The sequence below is a fragment of the Actinia tenebrosa genome, unplaced genomic scaffold (assembly GCF_029948245.1).
Source record: "Actinia tenebrosa isolate PJP-AT-01 unplaced genomic scaffold, QUT_ActTen_1.0 PGA_scaffold9__36_contigs__length_13948895, whole genome shotgun sequence".
Classification (NCBI taxonomy): domain Eukaryota; kingdom Metazoa; phylum Cnidaria; class Anthozoa; order Actiniaria; family Actiniidae; genus Actinia; species Actinia tenebrosa.
In genome coordinates this window covers 846,220-873,838 of record NW_028292586.1, presented here as the reverse complement: position 1 = coordinate 873,838, position 27,619 = coordinate 846,220, and the positions used below count along the sequence as shown (strand labels likewise).

Below are 27,619 nucleotides of genomic sequence, written 5' to 3'. Positions count from 1 at the left end.
GTAAACGAATGAACAAGCTTTAATAATGAAACGTAGTCGCAAGATGGCCGACCAATAACAACAGTAATGAACAGGCGTCACTGGCGCGGGCGCGCGCGCATGACAGGCACAAATGTCCGCGGGCACAACGGGCTCGCTGGCGCAGTATCTTCTTCTTCCTTATTTTCTGTTAATTAACTGGATAACAAAGTTATTATGGTTCATACATCTACAGGTCGCATAATGTCTCAATATAGGAAGTAGTCCTTGAGGTAGGCTGGGGGTTTGCGTGTTCGTTGTGGTCTCGAGGGAGATTCTTCGCTGCTGAGTTCGTTGTTGATGGGCAGTGGGACGGTGAGAGTGACTTGCGAGGGTGGTGGGTCTTGCTCAGTTGTTTCTGGGGTTGTGTTGGTGTCTTCTTCCGATGCGTTGTCTTGATTGTTTGGTTTACACCAGCTTGGTAAGTCAACTTCGTATGGGCGGATAAGTTCCGATGGGGGTGTTGGTGGACTTGGTTCTTCTGACGCTAACGTTGGGTCTACGGTGGCGAAGTCTTCGTCGGCATCGTTGTGGATTACTTGAGTACTAGTGTGGGAGGAGGCGAGGGGAGCGGGAACGGCATAGCACTCACATAGCTTGACCTTGTATGATGTGGCGCGAAGTTGGGATCCGGTGAACTTCTTAATGTAACACCAAGGGTCGCTCACTTCTGTAACGATGTAGCGGTCACGAGCACGTAGTTTGTCGCGGTCAGCGATCAAATAAACTATGTCTCCCACTCGAATCTGTGGCTGAGGTGCGGCAACTCCGTGTTTGTCTTTGGACTTTTCGCTGTGGGGATGGTTAGTGGACCTCTTCTGGTGCTGCGCTACTATATTCTGGTAGTCAGATAGTGGGAGTTGGTCACAGGTGTATTGACTGCGCTGTGTCCATAGTTCACGAGCGGAGAGACCTTGATGGCGTAGGCGAGAGTTGAGACGAGCTGTTGCTAGTGCGAGGCCAGTAGAAGTAATGGGTCCACCTCCGGGCTCCTGTCGCAGAAGCTCTTCTTCTAGCTCTTGAATAGCCTTTTCGGCGACTGGGTTCTTATTCTTATTCTTTATGCGACCAACATCGAGCCAAATGTTCAAGTGTTTTAGACCGTCGTTGTTGCTAAGAGATAAGAAGCTTGGTGCAGGGTCTACTCGAATGACTGCTCTTGGACCGTCCAAAGGGTGTAGTTCCACAATGAGGCGTGTAAGGGCGTCGCGCAGGGTGTCGTACTTTTCGTCTTGTATTAAACAAGTGTTGGTGTAGGATGTCGAACACTCTCTGAGTAGTAAGATTGCTTGTCGTTGTCGTTTGATAACGTCAGCAGCGAAGGATATGCCGACGACGTCGGGTGGTTCTTCAGATGATTGGTTTACGAGAGAACTTGGAAACTTCCGTAAGGAGGCACATGGGTGGCATGACGAGGATACCCTGGTTAGGGCACTGTTCATGTCTAACGCAAAGAAGTGGCGTAGTACAACCATCTGAAGCTGGTTGCGAGATGGATGGTTTAGACGAACGTGGAGAGCTGTGAGAAGACCATCAAGTACGGACCGTGGTACTACTATTGCCTCAGATGAGGGGGTGAAAGGTTGGTTGCGTTTGACTACTAGAATGCCGTCTTTGGAGATGGACGTTACGTTTAGATAGCGTTTGATGTCTTTTATGTTAGTCAGTTTCTTCGAGGGTCTAGTTCCTTGTTTCAGATGGGCATGGACTCTGCGGAGGTCGGGACATCCGTTTTGGATTTCTCGCCAGGCTGATCTCGTGGTGAATGGAAGTGACTTGGTGTTGTCGATGATGTCTTGAACGGACACGTCACGGACGACAGAGTCTTCTGTTTCTTTGATGAAACTGCACACCTGGCATGTTGGTTCTTGGCACTCTGGAGCGTTGCGGCTCGTAAAGTCTGAAGGGAGGTTAGCCGTACCGGCCAAATGCTGCAACGTGACTTGATATCGGCTAACGGTAGTTAGGAATGATGTTACCCGAGGGCTTGCGGAAAATTCGCCGCGACAGAGTTTATTGATGGCTTGGACGCATGGTTTGCTGTCAGTGAGTACGCAAGTACGGTGTTCAGACTGTATTATAAACGGGCTGAAGTGCTTGACGGCCGCGGCGATACTCAGTGCTTCAATTTCACAGGGCAGCCAGTTGACTTGGTGTTTGCGGAGTTTTGCGCTGAAAAATCCGGCAAGATAGAGGTTGTTCTCACGGGACACATATAGTGTTGCTCCGAGGCCACGTTTGGTTACGGAGCCGTCTGTTACGATCCATAAGGAGTCGGATGGACGTGGTAGAGCGATGGCTTTGGTTGACGTGAGGGCCTGCTGAGCAGCTTTAAACTTGTGGAGAAGACTTTCGTTCAACGTAAGTTTGTCTTGTGACTGGAGACCCGAGATTGCGCCTTCGAGGGGGTCGATTAGGGAGGAACACTCTGGTAGGACGCGGCTAAGGACTTTGTAGGACCCGATAAAAGAGCGCATGCCTTTGACGGTAGTTGGAGGAGGACAAGATGCAAGAACCGCGACGCGATGAGGACTTGCAGATAGTTTGCCTTGGGACCACACCCATCCTAATATGGTGGTGGACTTTGGACAGATGACCGTTTTAGTTGGTGAGAGTCTAAGGTTGCACCTGTCAAGCTGTTCCAGGACCCGTGCCCAGATAGGTAGAAGGTCTTCGGGGCTTGCTCCTCCGCAGTACAAGTCGTCTGCTATCTTTGCCACGCAGCCTTCTTGGATGAAGTCACCAAGTACTCGACACATCATCTCTTCGAGTGCTGTTTCTGAGCCGGGCATTCCCATTGCGGAGCGGCAGTAAACGCGTACGCCACGAAATGGTGTGGCTACGCCGCAGTACTTCCTGGATTCTTTAGCAAGGGGTATTTGGTAGAAGGCGCGGCTGAGATCAGACTTTATCAGGAACTTCCATGGTGCAATGGTGCGTAGTGTGGAGTCAACGTCTGGCATGAGTGATGGTTGGGGTTTGCTGTACCGTCCCACGTCTGCAAAGGCAGTGACGAGGCGATGACCGCCAGAGGGTTTCTTTATGAGGAAGGAGGGGTTCAGGTATTCTACTGCCACGTCGATATCTTCGGGTTTTTGGAAGACTTGGTCTCTTTCCAGTTCGTCAAACTTCTCTTGCAGCTCTATTAGTTGGTTTCGAGAGTATTGAGGAAGGCGCCCTTTACGTTGGGGCGGCTGTACCGGTCCCATGTTTACGCGGGCTTCTATATGGCCCGCTGCTCCGTTGTACCCTGGAATGTCCGGTTTGAAGACGTTGTCGTATTTCTGTAGGACCTTCTGGAATTGGTCACGCATGGAACTTGTAAGTAGCTTGTCTGGATCTAGACTTACGCTGCCTGAGGACGGCGGGGTAGGCTTTACTTCTGTAACGGGGAGTGTTGAGGGTGGAGCCGCTTCGGGAGGAGTCGCTGGGACGGTTGGGCGGGCCCAGCAGATGTGGTCGTGGCGTCGGACGGTGTATGGTTCGTCGGACGTGTTGGTAATTCGCACTTTACCTCCGACTGTATCTATGACTCGTGGTTGGGGCCATGGGTTTTCGCTGGGTGGAGGGCGTTTGAGTTGGGACGTATCACTACGGGGTTCAATGGCGATAGTGTTGTCAGTTCCCAGCTCGGGGGGGACGTCAACTTCTAGGTAATCTCCAGGCCAGATAACGGTGGTGGGCGACGATGAACGTAACACATACGACGTGGCGTGGCGTATGGTGTGAGCCTGAGTGCTGTGTTTTTCATCGGTGTGGTACAAGATGGTTTCGGAGCCTTGTATAGTTATCTGTTGAGTGGCTGGGCGAACTGAGATGTCGTTCGCGATGAGGAAGGGTATTCCAGCGAGTATGTCAACATCTATGTCCTCTACTACGAGGGCGTCGAGCGCGAGTTTCTTGTTGGAACGAGAGAGCAGGACGTGTACTTCGCCAATAACGGTCAGCGGTGTCGTACCATCGGCTTGCAATGCTTGTTGGGAAGACTTTTCGACGGTAAGACCAAGTGTCTGGGCAACGGACGCTTTAATCATGCTGGTTTCGGCGCCGGTGTCGAGGGTCAGCCTCACTGGGTGTTGTCGATAGAAGGCGTTGAGTAGGGGTGACCTTCTGGTGCTGACCCTTCGGGAGATGGAACGTGCGGACGGAAGGGCTGACGCTTCACTGTCAACTTGATCAGGTGCGTACAGATCTAGGTTATCGTCGTCTTCTTCTACTTCCTCTTCATAGTTGGTTGTCGAGCGAGTCTTGGCGAGGAAGAGTCTGTCCTCAGGAGGTAAGTAAGGGCACTTACTTAGGAAATGCTGTTGATCTGCGCGGCCTGCTTCTTTGCATAGTGGGCATGACCTGGGGCGTCTGGAAGTCGTTGGGCGGCGACTGTTTGGCAATTTGTTTGGTTCACGTGAGGCAGGGAATCTAAATTTTGACGCTGTAGCGCGTAGTATCTTGGAATCAGCGGCTGTGCGTAGTTCGTCAAGCAGTGAGTCCAACGCTTGGGAGATTTCTGGTTTTATCGATGCGAGGGTTCTGGAGCGAAGTTCCGTGCCATATCGTTGTTTTACGAGGTTTGGTAAGTCCGGGTGGATTAGTCTAAGCCAGGTGAGAACGATCATATTTTCAAGACTGGGTGTTGATTCCTCGTCGGCGGTTATAATCTCGCCATGGTGGGTGATATTGCCATTAGCGATGAGGAGATTGTCTTCGACGAAGGACATCAGTCGTTGAAAGAGGTCTTCTGGGCGTTCGTCATGTTCCAGTTTAATGTTATTAAAGTCGATAAAGTGTGCTCCGGTGGACTGGAACCCATAATGCATGCGAATCATTTGCCAGATGGAGTTGATAGATGTTGAGTTCTTGACAATTGAATTTCTAGAGATAACTGGGCAATAATTAGCGATTTGGCCAAGCATCAACTCCAGATGGGTACACTTTTGCTGTGCTGTTCGACGTCTAGCGACAGGGACTGCTTCACCGTCATCAGTAAAGCCTCTTAGAGGGCCTCGAGATTTCTTTAGCCACGTCACGGTATCACCAAGGAAGGATGCGAAATTTACGTCGAGAGATAATGTATACTGTAGGTTTTGTCTCCATGCTTCGAAGGAAGTGATTGTCTCGTTTTTAGTCAGTGTCCATTGTTTTGGTGCTCTTGTTGAAGTCATTTTTGGAGTCGATGGTTTGGGTGATTGTTGATGAGGCCGTGTGAATGTGTTTCGTAAGCTCTTGTGTACGTTTCTTGCTGTTCGTTTTCCAACCACCGTACAGGTTGGCTCGTTACGAGACTTCTGTTATTGATCGTTGTATTTATACTGTTGTTCGTGGGTCCTTTAATCGCTGCCACCACGCCAGTAAACACGACGAACGACGTAAACGAATGAACAAGCTTTAATAATGAAACGTAGTCGCAAGATGGCCGACCAATAACAACAGTAATGAACAGGCGTCACTGGCGCGGGCGCGCGCGCATGACAGGCACAAATGTCCGCGGGCACAACGGGCTCGCTGGCGCTGGCCCATCACGAACTTTGTAGAATTCGCTTCTTTCAGACAAAACAACGCTTTACAAGGCACTTTTGTTCGCTTATAATATAATTATGTCATTTCCCATGTGCCATTTCGGTCTCAGCTGCTATGTTCTATGTTTCTGAACCCGAAAACGATTCTTCAATTGAGTGTAAGCTTAGTTGCTTATTTATAAAAACAAATGATTGTTTTTAAAAGCTCCTTCGCCATCCATTGCAATTATATCGACTCTGATTGGTCAAACATCACGTGATCACACAACAGGCTAAAATAGATCCCAAGGTATTGGTTGTGTCTTCGTTTGTGAAACATAATTTCGTGTTTTTTTTCATTAATGAGCTTTAGACAGTGTGTTTATGACAGTAAAGAATATAAAGATAAAATAAAGAATATAAATATTTGAATAAATATGAGGTTATTCCCTTGATCACAGAGATGTGTTGCAATGATACTCGCTGATGTCATGTTGAAAATATATATGCTGCAGTTGAAAGTATGTGATAACCAACCGCGCTTTATCCCACCAGGGAGGAATCATCTTCTTGATCCCACTGAGATTTTGCCTTCGAAAGGATGTCGGATAATCGAATTGGAAAGGTTTGATGAGAAAAGTGAAAATAAACTCTACAGGTTTTACAACCGTTGGCGAAAATTCATCTACTCAGGTTTAACAATAATAATTTTTATAATATTATACTGAACGAATACTTTAATAGCTGCAATTTGTTGAGTTGTATAGGTGTATAGAATCATTCGTATATATTGCTATAAATTTGCTAGCCTACATTGAAAGTATGACTGTTTGAGCAGCCACACACACTAACTTTAGCTTTTATCACAACTAGGATTTTCTCTAACGTTTTGATCTATATATCTATTAATTTCACTGTTTTCGGTTTTCCTTGAATAAATTTGAATTTGAAACTGGACATTTAACAAAAAATAGTGCATACCAACACATTTTTTAATGTTTTCTCAGTTTTGTGCTCCAATGGTTTTTAGGGGTGGACATTTATTTACGCAAGCAGCAGTAAGGGGGACTCGCGAAATCCGAATCACTAAGCATCGAATTTCACGGGTATTACCTGCGTTTCAGGCCCCTCTAAATGTATGCGTCGGCAGCGGGTATTACCCACGCGATGATTCCCTTACTGCTGCTGTGTTTGCGAAATCTATTATAAGAGCATATTTTTGCCCATTGTTTCGGCAACCATTTTCGGCTACCTTTTCTACTCTCGTAGACACATTTTTGCACAAAGTAGTATTTTTTTTAATAATAATAATAATAAATAATCTTTATTGAGGTTATCGCTGTCACCATAAGGTGATTTACAAGAGAGACCACTGTTTTGGTAGCAAGCACCAGGAATGTCCGTAGGGAAGTAGGTAGAGGCGAAACACCTCTTCTTTTCGTATGGACCCCAAAACGAGACACCGCTACCTTGCAAGGGCTGCGAAACGCCGCTCTTAGTAGCCAAAAACCTTCTGCCCTCTATATATACATGGAAGAGCAAAAGAGTATTTCGGCAACATTGCAAGAGATGGGTATACGTGCGAAGAATAGGGTGCTAGCACATTTGCTGTTAGACAATGCGTACGATGGAAATCTACTGCCCGACATATCCAAGTGCGACTATTTGCACGGAAACGAAGGTACTACCAGCCTGCAGCCGCTATCCGGGCTGCCACCGTTTGTAGACGATGTGTTTGTCTATGGATTTGTCGCAGAGAACGACATGTATGGACGCATATGCAGAAACGCAAAAACGCTGGTATCCAAAATATCCACGGCGACCCAGGAAGCCTTTGGTACGTTCCTACATGTCCAAATAGTACACAGCTGCAGGCAAGGAAAAATAGTAGATCGCGTCTCCCACATGGCAGCCAAGTGGTCCAGCTTGCATGGAGAACCCGCAGCGGTATTCGTAGCCAAAGTAGACACCTCGGAATTGTCCATAGAAACCGTAGAGGAAAAGATACCCAAGTTTGCTACTTTGCTAGATGCGCACGGATATGGTATCTATTCCGTAGACTACACACAGGATTTCTCCGGAACCTTGGATAGAAAAGCTTTGGTGCGCAGATTGTTGCAGATGGGCTACGAAATGCAAGGAGAACTAGGTGGACGCAAAGGTACTATTTTGGACAACACACACCAAGTAGGCAGCCACGTTTGCACTTGGATGGAAGACGGGAAAAGGACTAAGATATACAACAAAATAGTATCGAACTTCGAAGCCGGCGAAGTGCAAAACCCAGTAGGAGCAAAGTTGGCAGAGTATGTGGATTGTCCGAACGACCACCTGCGTAGGACATTCCTGCATCCAGACGTGCAGAAAAGAGGATGCAGCAGAGTGGAAATATCCATCTACGGCAGGGATTTCTCCAAAGAAAACACCAATGCCATTGCGGAGACTATAGAACCTCTAGCAGACATATTCGTAGTACAACCACCCAAAAACATGTGGTTGGCGCTCGCGGAACACTTGGACAGATGTTTGTGTATTTGCTGCGAGGAAACGAAAGAGATTTTCCTGGCGTGGTACTGCCACGCGACAACAGGGCGCATAGCCCGCGTACGCGTACGGGGCAACGACAAGTGGGAACAGTGCGTACTTTGGACCATAGCAGAGTTTGGCCTGCGCAAATGCCCCATATTCCGCATAGACGTGCGTGGATTGGACCCAGTGGAAATACTACCGCTGCGATGCTACACAAAGGATTCTCCCACGGTGTTGGCAGAGTCTAACAAGCCAACCCGCGTGCACAAAGATCCTCCTACTATCGCAGATTTTCTCCCAACTACGGAACACGTGGAGTGGGTTTGGCGCACGAAGAAGGCACAAAAGATAGGAGTGGAAAAGAGTCTCTTCGGAATACTAGAAGTGCCTACGGACCGCAGGATATCCTTTCTGTCCAAGAGAAAACGACAGCAGCGATTGGAAGACATACGGGACGATTTGGAAGGAGACGAGTGGGTAGAAGCCACAAGAAGATACCACGCAGAACTGTCGGAACAAAGGCAGTCCATCCTGCGGCAAAAAGAAGAGGACAGAAAAAGAATAGAAAAAGAATTGGAAAAGTACAGGAAACTATTGGATAGGATTTCCAGAAGAACAGACAATCTGCGTAGATTGTTCTTTGGAGAGGAAAGCCCGTTTGGCCCAGAGACGCCTAGGGCCAAAGTGCATAGGATGGACCAAATACCTGCAGGAGACTACAAGATACTAGGATATGCGATCCCCAGAGACTTGGACGCCAACTGGTTGGCAAGAGGGCACCGCGTAGTATTGCGAAGGAATAGAGAAACTTCTGTAGCATGGGCCACGGAAGCCCTATTGGAAGCGTGCGCGGCTGGGAAGTTCGAAGCGAACGGCAACATACGCACTGCCATACCAGGAGAAGAAATATTGGTGGAGTGGCAGAACAACATAGCCACTGCCTTCGTGCCCGAAGGACCTGGTTTGGATACGTACTACGAATTGGCTAGGAAAGTAGAACATCCCACACACCCGGAAAGACTACTAGAAGTGCCTGCGCCGCCCAACAAAGAATGTGTACAGGCGCTACATATGCATCCAGGCGAATACCAATGTTGGAGATACGCCAAAACCACCTACAGAAAAAAAGAAAGGACGATCCTATTCCTTTCGGAGAAATGTCCGGAGTGTGTTTTGGAGGGCTGCACGGTAGAACATGCTACTACTCCGGTTTGGGGACACTTCTTGGACGAGCAAAAGATAGACTGGACATCGCAGCCGCCGCTGTACTGCAAGATAGGCAGAGAAAAGACAACCAAAGCAAAGAAGAAAGACCGGCTAGTGCACGTCTCTACTCCATCTCCGGAATCCTAGAATTTCTCTGCGGTTTCGTATCCTCCGCTGGATGTCTGTAGTAGACAACTTTGGGTGGTTGCATGCGCGCCCAAACGACAGCAGCAATGCCTGCGACTGTAAATAGTACATTGCCGGCTATTTGCCAGTCTATTTTCGTGGATACTTCCTCTACTTCGTTCTCTATTTCTTCCACGTCTATTTTCTCGAACGAATCTTCTTCCTCTTTTTGCTCCATTTTGGCTAGCAATTCCTCCTTTGCGTCTCGGAGTTCTTCTCTAGCTTTTTGGAGATCGTCCAGGACTATAGCAAAGGAATCCTGCACTTCTAGGAAATGTTTCTGCAAATCCGTAGTAGGTGGTTTCTCGGGAATCGCTACCTCCAAACCATTCTCTCGCTCTATCCTGCGTATCTTTGGTATGCCTATGCCGTACTTTTTGGCTACCTTTTGCAGTCCTACTCCATTTCTCCTATCTTCCAACAATCCTGCGATTTCTTCCTCGGATAGTATTTTGGGTGTTGCCATATATATCTACGAATACGGTTCGAACATAGCTAGGTACCTATGGATCCATAGGGGTATTCCGTGGGTCCATAGGTATATAGATGTATCTCTACATAGCTGCGGGTATGGTCGCATACATGCTAGGAAAGCAAAGAACAACACAAATACTTTTGGAGATCTTGGAAGGTCTCTACAGACTTCGCATACCAGGCTACGTAGCCACTTTGGCGCAACTACCGCGACGTAGATAGTAGAAGGGAGGTGAATCGCCTCCCTTGCTACGAGGGCACTGTTTCGGGGATCTGGAAATTGCTACTACGGACATTCCTGGTGCTTGCTACCAAAACAGCGGACACAAATATGTGTCTACCAGGAAAGCCCGTGTGGGAGTAGAAAAGGTAGCCGAAAATGGTTGCCGAAACAATAGGCAAAAATATGCTCTTATAACAATCTCACAGGGATCCTTCCTGCGTAGATGGGAAATCAGGCCACACTTTATGAAACTCCCATTACACCTCGGACAAACAAACTCTTTACATTCGTGCATCGTATATAAGACGAATATTTTAACTTAATACATAGATTTCGCAAACACAGCAGCAGTAAGGGAATCATCGCGTGGGTAATACCCGCTGACGACGCACGTACGTGAGGACGGGGAATACCCGCGTAATTCCCGTAAGTAATCGCGGTTCCCCCTTACTGCTGCTACGCAATACAATATAAGAATATTGTGCTTTTACGATTGTAGATTTTCAAAAGCAAAAAAGTGAATTTATCCTTGAATGTGTTCTCTATTTAAACATCTTGGACGTTACGTTTGCATGTGGTTGTACCATTTTATGCATTTCTGTGGATCTTCATAGGCCCTCAAAAGACGCTTGGGCTAGAAATAATTAATTCAATATCAGTCGACAACAACGCTCTCGGACATTCCACAATTGTTAGCTTCGGGGCATATTTGGCAGAATATGTGCATAAACACAATGACATTGAAGATAACGTTATGCAAATATTCTCACGAACTTAACCGTGTGGAACGACCGAGAGCGTTGTTGTCGATCGATGAGGTGAGCTCTTTAGGTACCCTCACTTTAAAAAATGTTTTCTCCAAAATTTGGATAGGACGAGCTGTAGAAATTTCACTACCATCTAGATAAAGCTCTGGTCTATTGATATAGGTAGTTTAAAGAAAAAACTTGGAGCCGTTTTGAAAAAAGTCCAAAACGCTGTATTGAATGTGTGTTGTGGTTTATTGTCTGCACCAAAACGCTAATGAAAGTTTGAAAACGTTAATGAACCCACGCAAACATATTCATGATTGTCAAATTCAATGCTAAATTTCTTAATGAAAGTTCCATCGCACTCTTGAGACTCCGTTCGACTTATTGTATGCCTGTTCGCTCTAATGACAATGCTTCTTCGCTTCAATGAATATTCCTTTGCGGTTAATGAACAGCAAAAGGTTGTGTAAAAAAAAACAATTATTCGATGATTTTTTAAGATTTGTTGCTGATTTTTCGTAAAGCTCATCTGCAATACTTGGAAATAGATATGTGAAAACTTCAAGACAATCCATTCAATAGTAAGAACATGCGTAATAAGTAAATTACGATCATTCAATAGTAATGTTTCTACAGCGCGATGTCTTTTTTCCTGCACAAGATAAGATAAATAAGACTAGATAAGATTCTGAAAATGTCAGAAAAATCGTACCTGAGGATGAGGAGAAAAAAGCCAAAAACTAAAAATAGCACTGTTTGATTTTCGGCCGTAATAGGCTAAACATTTAAAAAATCTTAAAATACAATACACTGTTAGAATCTAGGATAATCCAAGCACATTATATGAAAAATACAGTTAAATGGACGCAATAGTTTTGCGAAGAAAACGAGAATAAAATAGGCCATCCACTATTTCTGGAAGAAAATGAGAAAAAAGTGTTCAGATAGAGTAGAAAAGGCTTCTTTGGTAAGTAATTAATGATGTGTATCGGGATCGTTCATCGAAGCGTTACCATTTATTCACAATGTTCACCACTTCCAAAGATAGACCACAGGTAGCCCAGGCTTACCGTTAGTATTGAATAACTGAATCGATCGAGACGCGTCATCTAAACCCGAACGAAATGAGCTGTAATTAAACCATGGGGCTGTTCAATATATCAACAACACACGGCGGGAGTTTTATTTGATTTTAATTATTTTAAAGCGTAAAAATGAGGATTCAAAAATACCCATATGATACCCATATAATCTTTGTCTGTCTGTCTGTCTCTCGATCGATTCAGTTATTCAACCCTAACGGTAAGCCTGGGCTACCTGTTGATAGACCAAATGCAAAACTTGCACCGATGTGAGGCTTAGTTGTGAACAAAGGGATCTGGCGTGATTCACAGGATTTATGGAAATAAAGTATGAAAGTACATTGTAAAACTCGTAGTAAAAAATTCATACTTCGGCTATTTGATAGAATGCGAATTTCTTTGAGAAATAGCATGGTACGAGTAAAATTAACACTAGATAGTCTTTCAGAGGGGGTTAAATTTCACTGATGTCGTTCAGAACCTATTTTATTTCATCTCTAAAATACATTTTGCGAGATCAAAAAGCTCAGCCACCTAGCCTCACTGAGACCCACAATCCTTTGCGCAACTAGTCTTTCTCTGAGCTTTGCAAAAGTCGTTAGTCGTCTTACTATTAACATTTATAAAGGGAGGCTTGATTAAAGACAGGGCACAGGTCTCCTCGTTCTTAAACTACCGCAGCTGCTGCTACTACTATTGTTACTACTTGTTATTTTATCAGTTATAAATGATATATTTTCTCGTCCATTTTCAGTGTATATAAAGTGTAACGTCGAGCTCCAAAAACAATTACCAAGAGTATCCATGGAATATTATATTTGTTATGAGTGAAATATTCCCAGCAAAGTTTATAGATCATGTAGTTAATAAGAGTCGTAAACAATGTGAGATTGTTCTTTGGGCAAGTGAGTTGCGATTGAATGAGATGGAGGGGACAGAGAAGAAGGCAAAGGCAAGGATTCCTCTACTCTGGCAAGAGCAAGAGAGTCGTCTCCAAATCTGTCTGTCTGTCTCTGTCTGTCTGTCCTATTGGCTTCTGATACCAAGTATAATGTCTGTCTGTTTGTCTTTCTGTCTATCCCATTGGTATATGTTACGAAGCAGCATACGAGTATAAATAGAGATATATATATTCTTCAAAAAATACATTGGGGGTATGGGTGGGGAAGTGATCACATTTCTCCCGTGATTTCTGTGCCGAGCACTTTCATTGCTGTCCCTACTAAGTGTAAGCTTCCAGTGATTAAGAGTTGAATCCGCGAAGCTTTGGCGATTGATTCTGGATGTTCAAGATCATTATTTTGAATTGGTGTTATCAACGGATCCCGACCAGCGGTTATCCACCGAATGGCCTGCGCTACACAAGGGAATATGGTCGAGTATGGTCCGTCGTCTTGTCCGTTTTGAATCAAGTGATCGTCATCTAGCGATGCTATTGGATGCGCTTGGTAACCTGCCCCTCGTAACGCCATCCATACCCGCTGATTTTCGACACACCAGCGCAACTGACTGTCACGCGTGACGGTGAAGTTGGCTAAATCTTTAAAAAAGAAATTGATATTGATAATGAACCGGAAGTGACCGGAAGCGAAATCTCATATTAAGAGAGAGAATTTTTTATCTATACACCTATATTATATCAAAAAAAGTTGTCGGAGCCAAAAGCGATATGTAATAGGCGATAGTAAATAGATACTTCCAAAATCCAAGAATTGTTGGAATTCTTCTTTATAATTCTTGTAAGTAACACAGAGGTTAGAGTTGAGATATCCAGAGTTGTTTGAAGTCGACAAAACCATTAAAACACCACGGTTATTCATGTTTAGATGTATGCCCACAATCCCTTTCGGTCTTGGAATGACCTATTGCTTATCATCTATCTCGTATGGCTCCGAAAACCTTTATTGCAATAGGTGTATACACACGTGTCTTCGTTGGAGCGTAGCCCAATAAGATTGACTCGCGCGGTATCCATGGATATTTCACACAAAATGGGAGTATGCAAAGTATTCTGGGTAAAATTCTGCCCCAGAATTCATTGCAATAACACCACATTGCTTATATCGTTGGGACGTGTTTGGGGACGTTTGAACACGACCAACAATGACAAACAATTTGAGGGAATTTCAGCATCATATTTGTGTCATAGTCGGGCATTTTTTCTAGTAATGATAAAAGGGTAAATTTTGGTTTCTTTTGTCTTGTGCTCAGTATATAAACACTCCTTTCTACCACCTTTTTCTCTTTTACTCTGACGAAGGACTAGCGTCCGAACGTCAGTTTTTCCATCTTTTCACGGTGTAAAATTTACCCCTTTATTATTACTGTTTCATTAGAAACACCGACGCAGCTCACACTAGTTTTTAGCTAGTTATCTCTTCATTTTTTCTAGTAACAAATCCGAGTTTCCTGTAGAGGGTTGGTGGGCGGGTTTTCTTTGGGTTGTGGTTTTGTTTCTCGTTAAAAAATCTCTTAGTTCTCATACTTTGATTACGTAAGATGATGATTTGATCAATGTAATGATTTCCTTACCTGAATTATCAATCATTTCTATGTTGACCGTGTTGGGAGAAAATACAACGTGATCAAACTTCAGATTCTGCGGATAAAGAAGATAGCAATGTAAACCTGAAATACCAAGGTCACCTTTACAGCTATTTTCAGGTCGGTACGTCGTAATCTATTGGGAGGATATGCAACCAACATTAACGAAGACTGAAAGAGACAGACATACACGATGCTAACCTGCGCTTAAAATTGGCGGTCGGCGGTTGTTTTTTTGTTTCAACAACCGCTGATCCAATGTCGTACCCTGAGCCCTCATTCTTACTTCGCATGCTCGATAAGAAATCAGCATGCTTAGTAAGAAATAATGTCTCTGATTACGAGATTACCGCAGACCTCAGGACATCGCAGACTCGTCGCCTACCGCTGATAAGTTTTTAGTTTTGTCAGTATCCTAGTTTTAAAGAGGTAAGAAGCGAGCTTAGCAGTTGCGTAACGGAGAGCAGGGTTCAGGACAGGACAAAAACAATAAGGGGTTAAGAGATCAAAAACAGTTTTCCGTGTTTGATACTCTGATCAAAACATGTTGAGAGAACACGAGAGGAGCGTAGGAAACCACGACGCGTAGCGGAGTTGTTTCCAGCTTCTCGAGTGTTCTCCCAGCATCCCAAGTGTTTTGATCAGAGTATCAAACACAGAAAACTGTTTTTTGATCTGTTTTATAAAATAACAAGCACGCCAAAAAAACGAAAAAAATATCGTATAATTTTGATGCATTTATAAAGGATGACACGAGTGTGTTTTGATACCCTCATCAAACATGGTTTTCGACCAATCGTAGGGCGCGTACTATCCCAATTATTTTATAATTGATTTTCAAAACGTTTGGGAATTTCATCTTATTCCAAGTGGGAAAACCGTAATGGAGTTCCTGTGGACTTGTCAAGAACTTTTTTCGCGCCAAAAACGCGCGTGCGCTGGGTTGATTATCTACTCACCACAAGTGGTCTAAGCAGTCCATGAGGATCTCTGTCTCCAGTGAGATTGAACAAAAGAACACGAGCCACTTTACCACTGATAAGACAAATGAATCAAATTATTATTGCATTTGACTAAGGCCATAACGCGTTTAGTGTGGCTAATACTAATACTGATATACTTCTTGTTGTCGATATTATTGCTGACGATACTACTACGAATGCTATAGACCCATTGCAGAAACTACTGATCTGGGGATCAAAAGAAAACAATTCCTTTCTCTTGAGGATTGCAATCTTTTTTGATATTAATATTTTTTTCAATACTTTTACCCCTAGATAACTGAATTAGTTAATGCAAGGGGTCTATTGCTGTTGCAGTTGCTTTGGCTGTTGCCATTGATGCAGCTGCTATTGATATTAATATTCAAATATTCAACAACTAGAACGACTAAAGTTGTTCTTGCTGCAGTGGCGTAACAAGAGTACCAGCCACACGAGGTTTGCCGCGAAAACTCCCGCCAAATCTACAGGTAGCCCAAAAAATAGGAAAAGAAAAAATGTATGATATTTTGTCAAACTTTTGAAGCCCCCTGTTTTTCTGTTGTTGGTGATGCTGTCGTTGTATTCCCTAACGCATATAGAGGATATTACATGGGCGCGCGGAGATACGAATTTTATCTTCGAGTGTTGAAAAGATATCTCACAAGTGAGCGTAGCGAACGAGTGAGAGATTTTCAACACGAGAAGATAAATTGCGTATCTCCAAGCGCCCATGTAATATTCTGTTTATTATATAATTATCAATGAAGTATGTTTTGGCTTTTTCAGGCAATTCTTTCCGTGTATTTTTGAATAGCCATCACAATGGTGTTATCTTCACACGTGAAAATAACATGTTATTTTCACGTGTGAAGATATCAATTTTTCGAAATAGAGAAAAATAGATATTTCATAGGTAATTATATAATAAAATAACTTACTCTGTATCTTTTGCTTCTTGTTCAGCTGTTTGTTTGAACCACTTGGCACAAGCCTAAATCAAAAAACAAACACATTAAAACTTGGTTTCTGTTTCTTGTGGTCACCAACCAGTAATTCTGTAGTATTATTACCTCAACACTTTTAGGCGTGTGTGCTCCATCAAGGTAGAATGTTATATTTGGTCGAACTATCTTCTGGCAACGACCATTCCATCGTGCACTTACCAGACCTGCGTGGAAAAAAATCAAAAATCTTTAAAGTTTTGACATCTTAATTTCATTTTTTTTATTTATGTTTTTAAATTTTAAATCTATTTGGAATAAAGTCCTTTGTTTTAAAATCTTTTTGCACATTACAACTAAAGGAAAGAAATAATAATCAAAGGAATGTCGCTTGGTCTGGAAAAGAAAATTGTTCTCCAGCTCAATTCCTGGACTCAACATCGCATGTGAGTAGAGTTTGTTGGGTCTCTCTCTTGATTCAATGGTTTTTCTAGGGGTTCTCTTGTTTTCCTCCCTCTGGAAAACCCTTGAGTTACCATGCCCAGATTGTGAGATTGTTTCCTGATGCAAAAATTGAAGTAAGGAGTGGGAGATTTTCAGAGTTTTTTTGGAGTTCTCAATATGCATTCTGAAGCAAGACCGTTAAAATTCAGCAACAAATTGGCAGGAAAACAGATGTGAAGAAAATTTCTGGAGCAACTTTACCTTTTCTAAGGTTGCCTGTGATTTCAAAGGTGGATGCCACAGGTATCCCACTTTTTAGTTTCTTCCTGTCTGGTTCATAGTCATCAATGTCCAGGTCTGTTGCCGATTTTAAAGAATCTAAAACAAAATGCACAACAAACTAAGACAATGAAAAAGAATGGACAAGTAGCTTTCTAGTTATGACAATGCAGTAATGAGTCATGACACCAAAACAATGATGATGATGATGATGATGGTGATGATAATGATTGTGATGATGGTGGTGATGATGATGATGATCATAGTGATGATGACGATGGTGATAATTATGGTGATGATGGTGATGATGGTGGTGATGATGGTGATAATGATGATAATGGTGATGATGATGGTGGTAATGATAATGATGATTATGATGATGGCGATATTAGAGATGGTGGTGGTGTAGAAGAAGGTAGTATTTGAGATGGTGGTGATGATTCTGATGATGATGATGGTGATGATGATAAAGATGATGGTGATGATGATGGTGATGATGATGGTGATTATGATTGATGATCATGGTGATGATCATGGTGATGATCATGGTGATGATCATGGTGATGATGATCATGGTGATGATGATCATGGTGATGATGATCATGGTGACGATAATGATTTCCACTGAGATGACCTTTATCACTGTGTGACAGTACATTACCTTTAGATTGATTCTCTTCCATTCTCTTGTGTAACCATGTCTTACAGAGCTGCAAGGCCATGGAAGCATTGGTGTGCTGATGTTCACCAGCCAAGGAAAGTTCTAGAAAAAATAGGAAAGTAAATCAATAAACCCTAATAACTCTAAAACCTGCAAATATTATTAAACCCTGAAACAAACTCTGGGCTGTAAGTCAGGGCATGGCTAACTCACATATAGAGCCCTGAAACAACCTTTGGGCTGATCTGAGTCAGGGCACGGCTAACTCACATATCAAATCCTGAAACGACCTCTGGGCTGATCTAAGTCAGGGCATGGCTAACTCACAGATCAAACCCAGAACATAACTCTGGACTGATCTAAGTCAGGGCATGGCTAACTCACAGATCAAATTGGAATTTAGGTTGTTAAGTTTTTCAAAATCTGGAAAACCTGGAACCTGGAGAAAATCAAGGGAAAGACCTACCAAACTTCACTCACATGTGATGCCCAGGAACCAAACTCAGGACCCCAGAGGTGAGTGGCGAGTGCACTACCACTATACTACTCTTGATTCCAAATAAATGTTTTTAACAATAAAAGTAATAATACTAAAGAGAATGAGTCAGCATGCATACCTGGTAGGTCCCCTGGGTAGTCTTTGAGTTTGGGTACAAGGTACAGTGGAATCTAAGCATAGAACAAAAAGGTAAATCAACAAAATGGATGAAATAAATAAATAATAATAATTATAGATTCTTAAAAGCGCATAAAACGAGTCTCTATGCTCTATACAATAATTTTTAAGACCTATACAAATGCAAACTAATCTATCTATCTATCTAGGTAACATGAATTAATTAGAAAAAATTAATGAAATAATATTTATTAATTTATGGACAATATTTAAGCAGTTCAGCATAGCTGGTTTAAATAATTAAAAATTAAAAATAATAGAATAGAATAAAATAAATTTAAAAAAAGTTAGTACAAGCACAGGCTTGCCAGGTTCATGCATGCCAGCCGTGTTATCATGATTGTGGTCTCCTATGGTGGCATAAGTTTGTTATGATTTTAAACTATCTAGTGATTTCCAGCATCACAAAAATAAAGTTTCTGGGGTTGCACCCCTCCCTACATTGGTGACAGCAAGCATAACACAACAAACCTCAAAAAATAAATAAATAAATAAATAAATAAATAAAATAAAATAAGATAAGATAAAATAAAATAAAATAAAATAAAATAAAATGCATTAAATAACTGTTATGAATGTCGCATTCTGATTGGTTTGAAGCACATGCTTTATGAGAATGCATTGCACAATCGCGCACTTTCCGTTGCTTCATTCCTACCTATTATTGTAATTTGTATTTTATAAAAGAAATAAAAAACTTGCTTGCTGTGCTGTGTGCAGTCATAAAGCACTTGGGGATTGGCAGAACACTCGAGAAGTGTCGTGCTTCTTCTAACACTTCTTTCGTGTTCTGCCAACCCCGGCGTGCTTTACGACAGCACACAGCATGCACGCACATTTTCTATTTCTTCATTGGATAAATTATTTTGACATCCTTTTATTTCAAAAACACTTTCAAAAACTTTATTTTTTTGAAGCTGTTAATCACTAGATAATTCAAAATCATACTGAACTTACACCACTATTGGGCCAGTTGTACGAGTTATAGTAGATAGTGCTATCTAAAAGTTAAATCTTATCCAGCAGAAACATTTATTGGATAACATTGAAATATTTGCTGGATAAGGCTTTATCTGTCTGATAGCACTATCTACCCTTCATACAACATTGTCAGGAGACCAACAATAACACAGGAAACCCAACATGAGCCTGATAAGCCTGTGCTACAAATAGACTTACCTTTACTTCTTTTGCTCTTTTATATACTGTCTGAAGAGCACTTTCTTCTTGTTCTACAGTAAATGCTGGAACTCCAGGCTAAAAATATGCACAATATTAGATATCAGCATTACACTCTGTTGCCTTCAAGCAATATTGTTGCATTTCAGTCAGGTTCTGTACATTTCATTGTATTGACTCATATGCCTTGACTTGAAACAATTTGAAGTAACTCTAAAAACTGCTATTTGAAGTAAATGGATGCATGTCTTGTTGGATGGGCGGATGGATGGATGGATGGATGGATGGATGGATGGGCGGATGTGCGGATGGATGGATGGATGGATGGATGGATGGATGAATCGATGGTAGGATGGATGGGTGAATGGATGCATGGATGAGTGGATGAAATAGTTGAATGAACAAAATGAATCAATCATTGAATGATAAAAAATAGATCAATGAATGAACAGAGTGAAAAAATTCTTAAACATATAAATTATTATATGCATATATATCAAAATTATAATTAAAGATTAAGCATATAGCAAACACAAGAATCTAACTTAAATAAAAAGGAAACAAATAACAGGCTTAATTTTTCAACCTTGAATATCCCAGCTTTTTGCCAAGCAATACTCTCCAGAGATCCTCCAAGGGTTTCTACATGATCCATACCTAGGGACGTCACTCCACAAACCACAGGCTTCCTGTATTCAAATACAACTTTATAAATCTCGTGTTCAATCTCGTACCCAGAGCCCACGTTCTTCATGGTCAGCACCGAGAAACGAGAGGCTCTGGTTGTAACCGATTTTCAGTTGGCTTCCGGTCCGTGAATTTCGGACCGGAAGTTTCAACTGCGCCTTAGTCACAGGTAAGCTGATGTTTGGGTTACCTTTGATCCTCAGGGATTCAAATTGTTTCGAACAAACGGTAATCAATTTTTGACCTTTTTAGCTTGAATATAGTAGTTAAATTATTTATCCTTTGCCTTCTTATAGTTTATTTAGTACATTTTTCCCCCAGGTACTAATTGCTTGTGCCATTTTGTGAGTTTTTAAGGTTTTTTTAGTTCAAATCATCACGACAAATGCAAGAGCAATTGGCCGCCAACTCGACTCACACTAATCCTCATGAAAATTTGCTTAAATTCCAGTCTCCTTCTCATCTACTTCGGCTATGCGAAAGATTGATTATCGTACCACATTCTACCAAATTTTGAGTTTGATCCAAGCCAATTTAGTGCTTGAAAAATCCACTTATTTCCTGATATATTCGAGTCTGTTAGCCATTTTATTTCCGGAACGACTCTTTCTATTGTTTTCCCTGGACCAATAGGAATGCTCAAAAAATTGGTTACAACCAGAGCCTCTCGTTTCTCAGTGCTGATCATGAGGAACATGGGCTCTGGGTACGAGATTGATCTCGTGTTAAGCTTCCAGTTTTTTTTAATGGTTGGCAATCAGAGAATGTGCCGTTAACTGAACAAAATTCTCTGGCTAATTCAGTTCATGATCTTCTCCTATTATTTTAAAACTTAATGAAAACTCTGGTCCAGTGGGATAGTCTATGTTTGTGTTTATGTGTGTAGGGGTGGGGTGGGTGAAGGGAGCAGGGGGGGTGGGGTTGGACAGAGGGACTAATAATTATTGAGCAGAGCAAAAGAAAACTCAACCCACCTTAAGATGTTAGTTGAATCATAAGCTCCACCAATGCCTACTTCAACTATAGCAACATCTACCTATGATAAAATATTATAAAACAAGATATGAATAAGAGCAGTGTTTGAATAACGGTGGCAAATCTCTAGTTAATAGAAGACTTGTCTCTTGCTTCAAGTTGTAGTGGACTTTGGGCTCCCTGTGGAGGAGGGGTTAATAGATACATTTTATGTACGTCAAACATGAAGTAAAGTTTACAATTACACATGAAGTTTAGGTGTATTTTAGTGGTGTCTACAAAGTCTTCAAACTTGAATATTTCCCAGATGTGATCAGGACCAGTTAGGGACTATAGATTTCTCATGTGATCAAGGGTGCATGGACCATGGGGGTGAAGGCAGATGTAAAATTTAAAGAGGAAGCTACACACTGGCATTCTAGGTAACAGCCACCCCCCTGAAATCATCCTGTATCCACCAAACCCCTTAAAGAGTAATGTAAAATCTAAAGAGGAAGCTATACTGGATTGTCACTGCCTCCACCAATATTGCTTCTGTCAGGTTTTGTTAACATTAATGGGATAGCCTAATATAAAAAGAGAAGGATCAAAACTTGTCGTACCTTTTCCTCAAGGAAGACATAAAACGACATTAAAGTCAGGAACCTGAAGTAAGCAGGCATTTTGCCATCATGACTTTCCTGCAAAAATATTAACAAATTAATGTTTAAGATATAAATTCTAATAATTATTAGAATTGTACAGTAATTATAATAATTACATCTGTATTCGCCAAATGTGTGTTGAATAATACTACTAAAGAGGGTGAAAAAAATTGTAGCATGAAAAATACCTGTGAAAATCATGTGAAATTTCAAAATATTCCCAGGTATTTTTTACAGGTTTTTCATATTTTCTTTTGCACAATTCTAAACCAAAAAGCTAACCATTTGAAGATCTAATTACAAAGACAGCACCTTCTCCTCAATTATTTTAAGACCCTGAGTATTGGTTTGGCCAAGGCTTCAACCACGACCTTCCACAGAACTGGACGACAACACATTTTGTCAGTATTTTCGTTTTTTCCCCCTCACTCTACATTTACATCCCTTCTAAATGTGAAATGCCAGCATTAGAGCGCTTCACGATCACATGTACGAAATCGTGAAAAACGTTTTTGAGACATTTTTTTTTTGTGGACACCAATTAAAGTATTTCCCAGCATTGTCTGAAAACACAAAGCTTTTAAGGGCACGTGTCTACAGTATGGAATGCCATGGCAATGCATTGATTGAAGTCCAAAACCTAATTTGTCCTGATGGCAAATTGTATGATTTCACGCAATCCATGTGATTGAGAAGCGCTGTAAATGTTACAGGTAATTTCTACCTTAGTTTCTTGTAGGTTGTCCCAGCAGTCAAAGAAATACTTAGTAAACAGGTCCTTACTTAAAGCTTTGCCGTTTATCCTTATCCTTTCACGGACTTCAATAAGATGAGGTGAACTGCATGCAAAAAAAGGTTTGGGATTCAAAAAACAAATTCTTGATATTAGCTCCAATCAGATGAACTTTAGACATATATACATCTATTTAAAAAAACACGGTCATCGCCAGAGGCAATAGGCGTTAGGTCATTCTGAGATAGAAATGGTTTCGTCTACTACAAACAACATTGAATCAATCTCAACACTAAGGTCCATGTTCTTGGCGTGAATAAGAAACAGAAACACAAGTCAGTCCAATTATTCTTGAATTTTGGAATTATCTAGCTCCTATTGCTTTTTGCCTATCGCCTATTAGACTTTCGCAAAGTCTGCCGCCCGCTTTGATTTTTTTTACTGGGCGCACGACGGACTTTTCGACCTTGCTTCCCGCCAAATTTACCGACCCAAAAATCAGTCGGTAAATTATAGCCAATCACAATGCTCGAAATCCAAGCTGTCAATCACAATGTAAGATTAGTAAGATTATCTCTACGATTCCCATCGGCATCTGTCAACACAACATCTGTCTGACAACATGAGATCAATATCTGAGGCCATATCATAGGGTAAAAGTAAATTAGGATACCAAATTATAAGAGATTACCAAAAACAAAGTATAGAAGCGTATCTTTCAGACAGAGATGTTTTTATATCTGCACCAACAGGAGCTGGAAAAAGCCTGACATTTGAGATCGCTCCATTCGTCTTAGATTTTCTGAGGTTCGTTGAGAAAAACTTCATCGAGACTGTTGTTGTTGTTGTTGTTGTCCCTTTGGTCTCTTTAATGAAAGACCAAGTAACGTCTTTAAAATCGAAGGGGATCTCTGCTTCCTATGTTGGAGACGACTGCTCGAAAGAACAGCTACAACACATCTTGCATGGCAAGTTCAACATTGTTTTTGGTAGCCCAGAAGCACTGTTAAACAGTCATCAATCCTCATTTTGCCGACTGAAAAACAATGTCAAAGCAGTCTTCATAGACGCCCCCGAAAGCCGATAGTCCTGTATCAAATTCAGAAATGGCGGGAAACACAATTGAATATCCTGCAAGTTTGACAAGTCGACCTCTCGCAACTTTGTCCCTTGTTCGCTCGCTTCGCTCGAATTAAAAAACTCCAGGAAAAACAGAGAGCAAGTCTAATCGCCTATCACTTTTGGCGAAACAAACTTTTTTGAAATAGGTGTACACTGTATCGTATATGTCAATGGATTTTTGTGCAAGCTAATTCAAATATTATCATACAATCCTCCAGACCTTCATGGTTTAAATACCTTGGTATATATCATAATGTGATGACATCAATATCAATACCTGTAAAATCCAGTTTTGTAACCACTGCTTTGTAAAATACTTTCTGAAAAAGCACATGTTGAACCCTATTTTTTGAGAAAGGAGGATAACAAAGGTAGGTTTTAAAAATTTTCAATTTTGATTCTTTTAATTGTTCTCACTGCAGATCGCTATAAACTGAATGGCTGGCCCCCTCTCCATAGAATATCGCCATAGCCCCCGACCCCATACCTCATACCCCTCCACCCCATAGCCCATAGCCCCCAAATGGTACCCCATAGACCCCAAATGGTACCCCATAGCCCCCCACCAGATACCACATAGCCCCTACCCGATACCCCATAGACCCCAAATGGTACCCCATAGCCCCCCACCAGATACCACATAGCCCCCACCCGATACCCCATAGACCCCAAATGGTACCCCATAGCCCCCCACCAGATACCCCATAGCTCCCAACCGATACCCCGTAGCCCCCACCCGCTACCCCATAGACCCCAAATGGTACCCCATAGCCCCCTCCAGATACCCCATAGCTCCCAACCGATACCCCGTAGCCCCCAACCGATACCCCATAACCCCCCACCCCATAACTAATAAATGATCCTTTCTGTACTTTAATTTCATGTGAGCTGTTTATGTTTCACCACTGTGGTCATAAGTCTAATAAACTCTGGAATGAGTTTAAATAAATCAAAAACCAATACCAGTACTAGAAACAGCACCTTTAGTTTAGAGTACAAACATTAAAAGTGTGCAACACTTTGCACTATTTAGTAGTAAATAGTGCTAATTAAACAATAGAAAACAATAGGATTAGCATAATTTAGCAGTATTTAGTGGTATTTATGTTGCACACTTATAGTGTTTGTACTCTAGTAACTCTATGAAGATTCATTATTTTAGGAGTTACATAGGCTGAGAAAACTTTAGTTGAAAATGTAAAAAAAAAAGTTTTCTGGGAGTATTGGTATTGTTCTTTTTTTCTCAGTTTAATTTTAACTCATTTCAATTTATGGCTGCCATTTTAGCAAAAAGTCTCTTATACATAGATCAACAATCAGTTCCCACACACAAAAATCAACTTCTACATTTCAATTTGATCATATTAAATGAGGGCCACAGGCAAACAGCCAGCATAATCATTTACTAAGCTTATGTTCTAGATTACCTTGCCCTTTGTGCCACTGACATGAATGACAGACAACTGGTCAAGCCTTTCCATCTATATATGTAAACAGAAGTGTTCATCAAATGATACAATAATGAGACCACTATGCTTAATTTCTAATCCCATGTTCCCGATTAGTGTGCTACTTGTGACATGCTAGAAGTTTGACACGTTAATAAAGTTTATGTATGTATGTATGTATATTAGTAGGACTTTGCTCTAAAATTTATTACCAGAATCTAAAAATCCCCCTCCCATTATCATTTAATGTTGACATTTTAGCTAAGAAAGCATGGCTATATTGCTGTGTACAGGAATTGTCAGAGGAATGACACCAGGGGAAAATGTTTGCACGTTTTCTAAGAATATTTTGAAGAGCTTGATTGAGAAAATAAATGTTTGTTTTCTCCAAGTATACAAGAAAGTTCGAGAGTATACTTTTGTCAAACCAAGATATTGTATTAACAAACACAATATGAAAGAATTACTCTGAAGTTTCAAGCATGGACACTAAGTTTGGCATTTTGTGAAGTCCAATTTATCAGGCATGTTTGAAAGTCAAATTTATTTATGTTTTGACTATATAATTTGCATATGGATTCAGAGCATATGCAGACGTTTTCACTTGTGGTCCAGGTGAATACTATTCAAATTCAAATTTCCAGTAGTCAGCTAGTAGTTATACCTCAGGGTAGTATGAATTAAGCGACAATTAATATTTATGTGCACATGCTAATGATACATCGTTTACTGATATATGACTAAATGAGACCACCCAAGCGAATTCGCTTCGTGGTCGAGTGGTTAGGTTTAGGGCTGGGGTTTGCATTGTAGTGGAGTAGTTCTTTGCGCCAAAGGTTCAGAGTTCGATTCTTGGTGTCTTCAATTATTTTTTTTTCTAAGTGAGGAGAACCAAAATCTTTGAAAGATTCCCACTTTTGTGTTCAGAAACCTGTGATATACTTCATTAACCTGTAAATAACGACACTATTGAAAACATGCAAGTTTCAGAAAGCCAGTTAGAAGATATTTTGATGTCTGGTGACCAATATTGACCAATTTCAAAGTATGGAGAACAGTTTCTATTCGTGAGTCACACGTAATGTGTTATAAATAATCTAATTAAAAAATAAACTTAACATAAATATCTAAATAAATAAATAAATAAATAATGGTCATCTGCACCTAATGCAGCCACTATTCTATGTTCTTCTCATCTTTAGTTGGATGATAGAAGATGAAAATAAGCTACGTATGAAAAGAAGTTGGTCTAGTATATAATAATCGTACATAACCTTCGTATTTAAGTTACATATAATTATTTTAAACATAGACATGACTAAGCATTGTATAATTTATAATATTATTGAATATACGAACCGTAACGCCAGCTCTTTTAGTGAAAGTCCTCATCTCTTCTAAGTTGTCCTGCATCAAACGCCCTCGAGTCTTTCGTATTTGCTGTAGAACTTGAGCATTTGTCTGCAGAGTGTTGAGTGCTTTGACTGCATCCTGTAGCGAATTTATAGACAATAGATGAAGTAAACAAACTGAAAAGATGTTGGAAGCTGATCCAATCACACAAATAAACGTAGAACTAATAATTAAAGACTTAAGATGGCCTAGACAAGAGTAATAGGCAATCCAATATTCTGTCTTTTGCAGCTAAATACAGAAATTATACAATGCACAATGCTCATGCATTGTAAGTCTATACCTCATAGGTTCGATTCTCCATCACTGCTCGAGCAAATGACACGTTAGAACAAGATCTCAGACTGGCAGGAAAGTTTCTAAACCTAGCTGCTCTTAGCATCAACAGTATTCAAGGCTTCATTCAGTAAATATTCTGTTTTTCTTGACCTCCAACCTATTTTATATTTTGCAATATTATCAAGGGTCCATTCAAACAGACCACGTGCTCAAATGAGCCTCGATAGCATGATGGGGACTAGAAACGAGTCCAAAATAATCATATAGGGAGGAGAGGGTAACATTAAATTTTTGTCCATGCTTCTGAACTGAATTAATTTTCTCAATCTGCTCTGAATTGATCTGTTTTAGTTCATCTGGTAGCAAGAGTGGTCTATGTGGTCTTATTTTAATTAATTTTTAATTAATTTTTTTCATAAATAATTATTTAGGTAGAGAAGAGCGGATTTTGAAAAACCCCACTAAACGGCCTGAAATTGCGCTGAAACTTCGCCAGAAGACTGAGGCAAATTTTTGAGTGAAACATTTTATTTTCATAACTTTATCATAACTCCCATACATTCCCTTCATATAAACCATACACAGGAACCTTGTTTGGGCTGCCTGTGATTTTCCCCAACCTGTGTCAGTCACTGATATTCTTTTAAAA

The 27,619-nt window shown here is 41.3% G+C and overlaps 2 protein-coding genes across 2 annotated transcripts; both read right to left on the bottom strand.

Moving 5' to 3' along the window:
• Position 1: 1 nt before the first annotated feature.
• On the bottom strand, positions 2-5,297 carry LOC148904438 (uncharacterized). The gene has a single exon (XM_089025074.1). The coding sequence runs from the start codon at positions 5,175-5,177 to the stop codon at positions 228-230; it is 4,950 nt and encodes a 1,649-aa protein (XP_088881200.1). The 5' UTR covers positions 5,178-5,297; the 3' UTR covers positions 2-227.
• Positions 5,298-12,432: 7,135 nt separating this feature from the next.
• On the bottom strand, positions 12,433-27,181 carry LOC116304038 (folylpolyglutamate synthase, mitochondrial). The gene is made up of 17 exons (XM_031713690.2): positions 26,975-27,181; positions 26,638-26,769; positions 25,258-25,311; positions 24,108-24,172; positions 22,700-22,814; positions 21,934-22,011; positions 21,331-21,392; positions 20,256-20,358; positions 19,670-19,747; positions 18,432-18,483; positions 17,815-17,916; positions 17,136-17,252; positions 16,560-16,657; positions 16,428-16,480; positions 15,466-15,541; positions 14,495-14,561; positions 12,433-13,502 (listed from the first exon to the last, which is right to left on the bottom strand). Exons 1-17 carry the CDS (start codon positions 27,071-27,073, stop codon positions 13,135-13,137), a joined length of 1,719 nt encoding a protein of 572 aa, XP_031569550.1. The 5' UTR covers positions 27,074-27,181; the 3' UTR covers positions 12,433-13,134.
• Between the last annotated feature and the right edge of the window lie 438 nt (positions 27,182-27,619).

Excerpts from the sequence above, each read along its gene's own strand:
- LOC148904438 (XM_089025074.1), bottom strand. The coding sequence starts at position 5,177 with ATGACTTCAACAAGAGCACCAAAACAATGGACACTGACTAAAAACGAG.
- LOC116304038 (XM_031713690.2), bottom strand. The coding sequence starts at position 27,073 with ATGCTAAGAGCAGCTAGGTTTAGAAACTTTCCTGCCAGTCTGAGATCT. Across the intron at positions 21,393-21,933 it reads ATGTCTTCCTTGAGGAAAAG|GTAGATGTTGCTATAGTTGA; the intron begins GTACGACAAGTT and ends ATTTTATCATAG. Across the intron at positions 17,917-18,431 it reads CTACCCAGGGGACCTACCAG|AACTTTCCTTGGCTGGTGAA; the intron begins GTATGCATGCTG and ends TATTTTTTCTAG.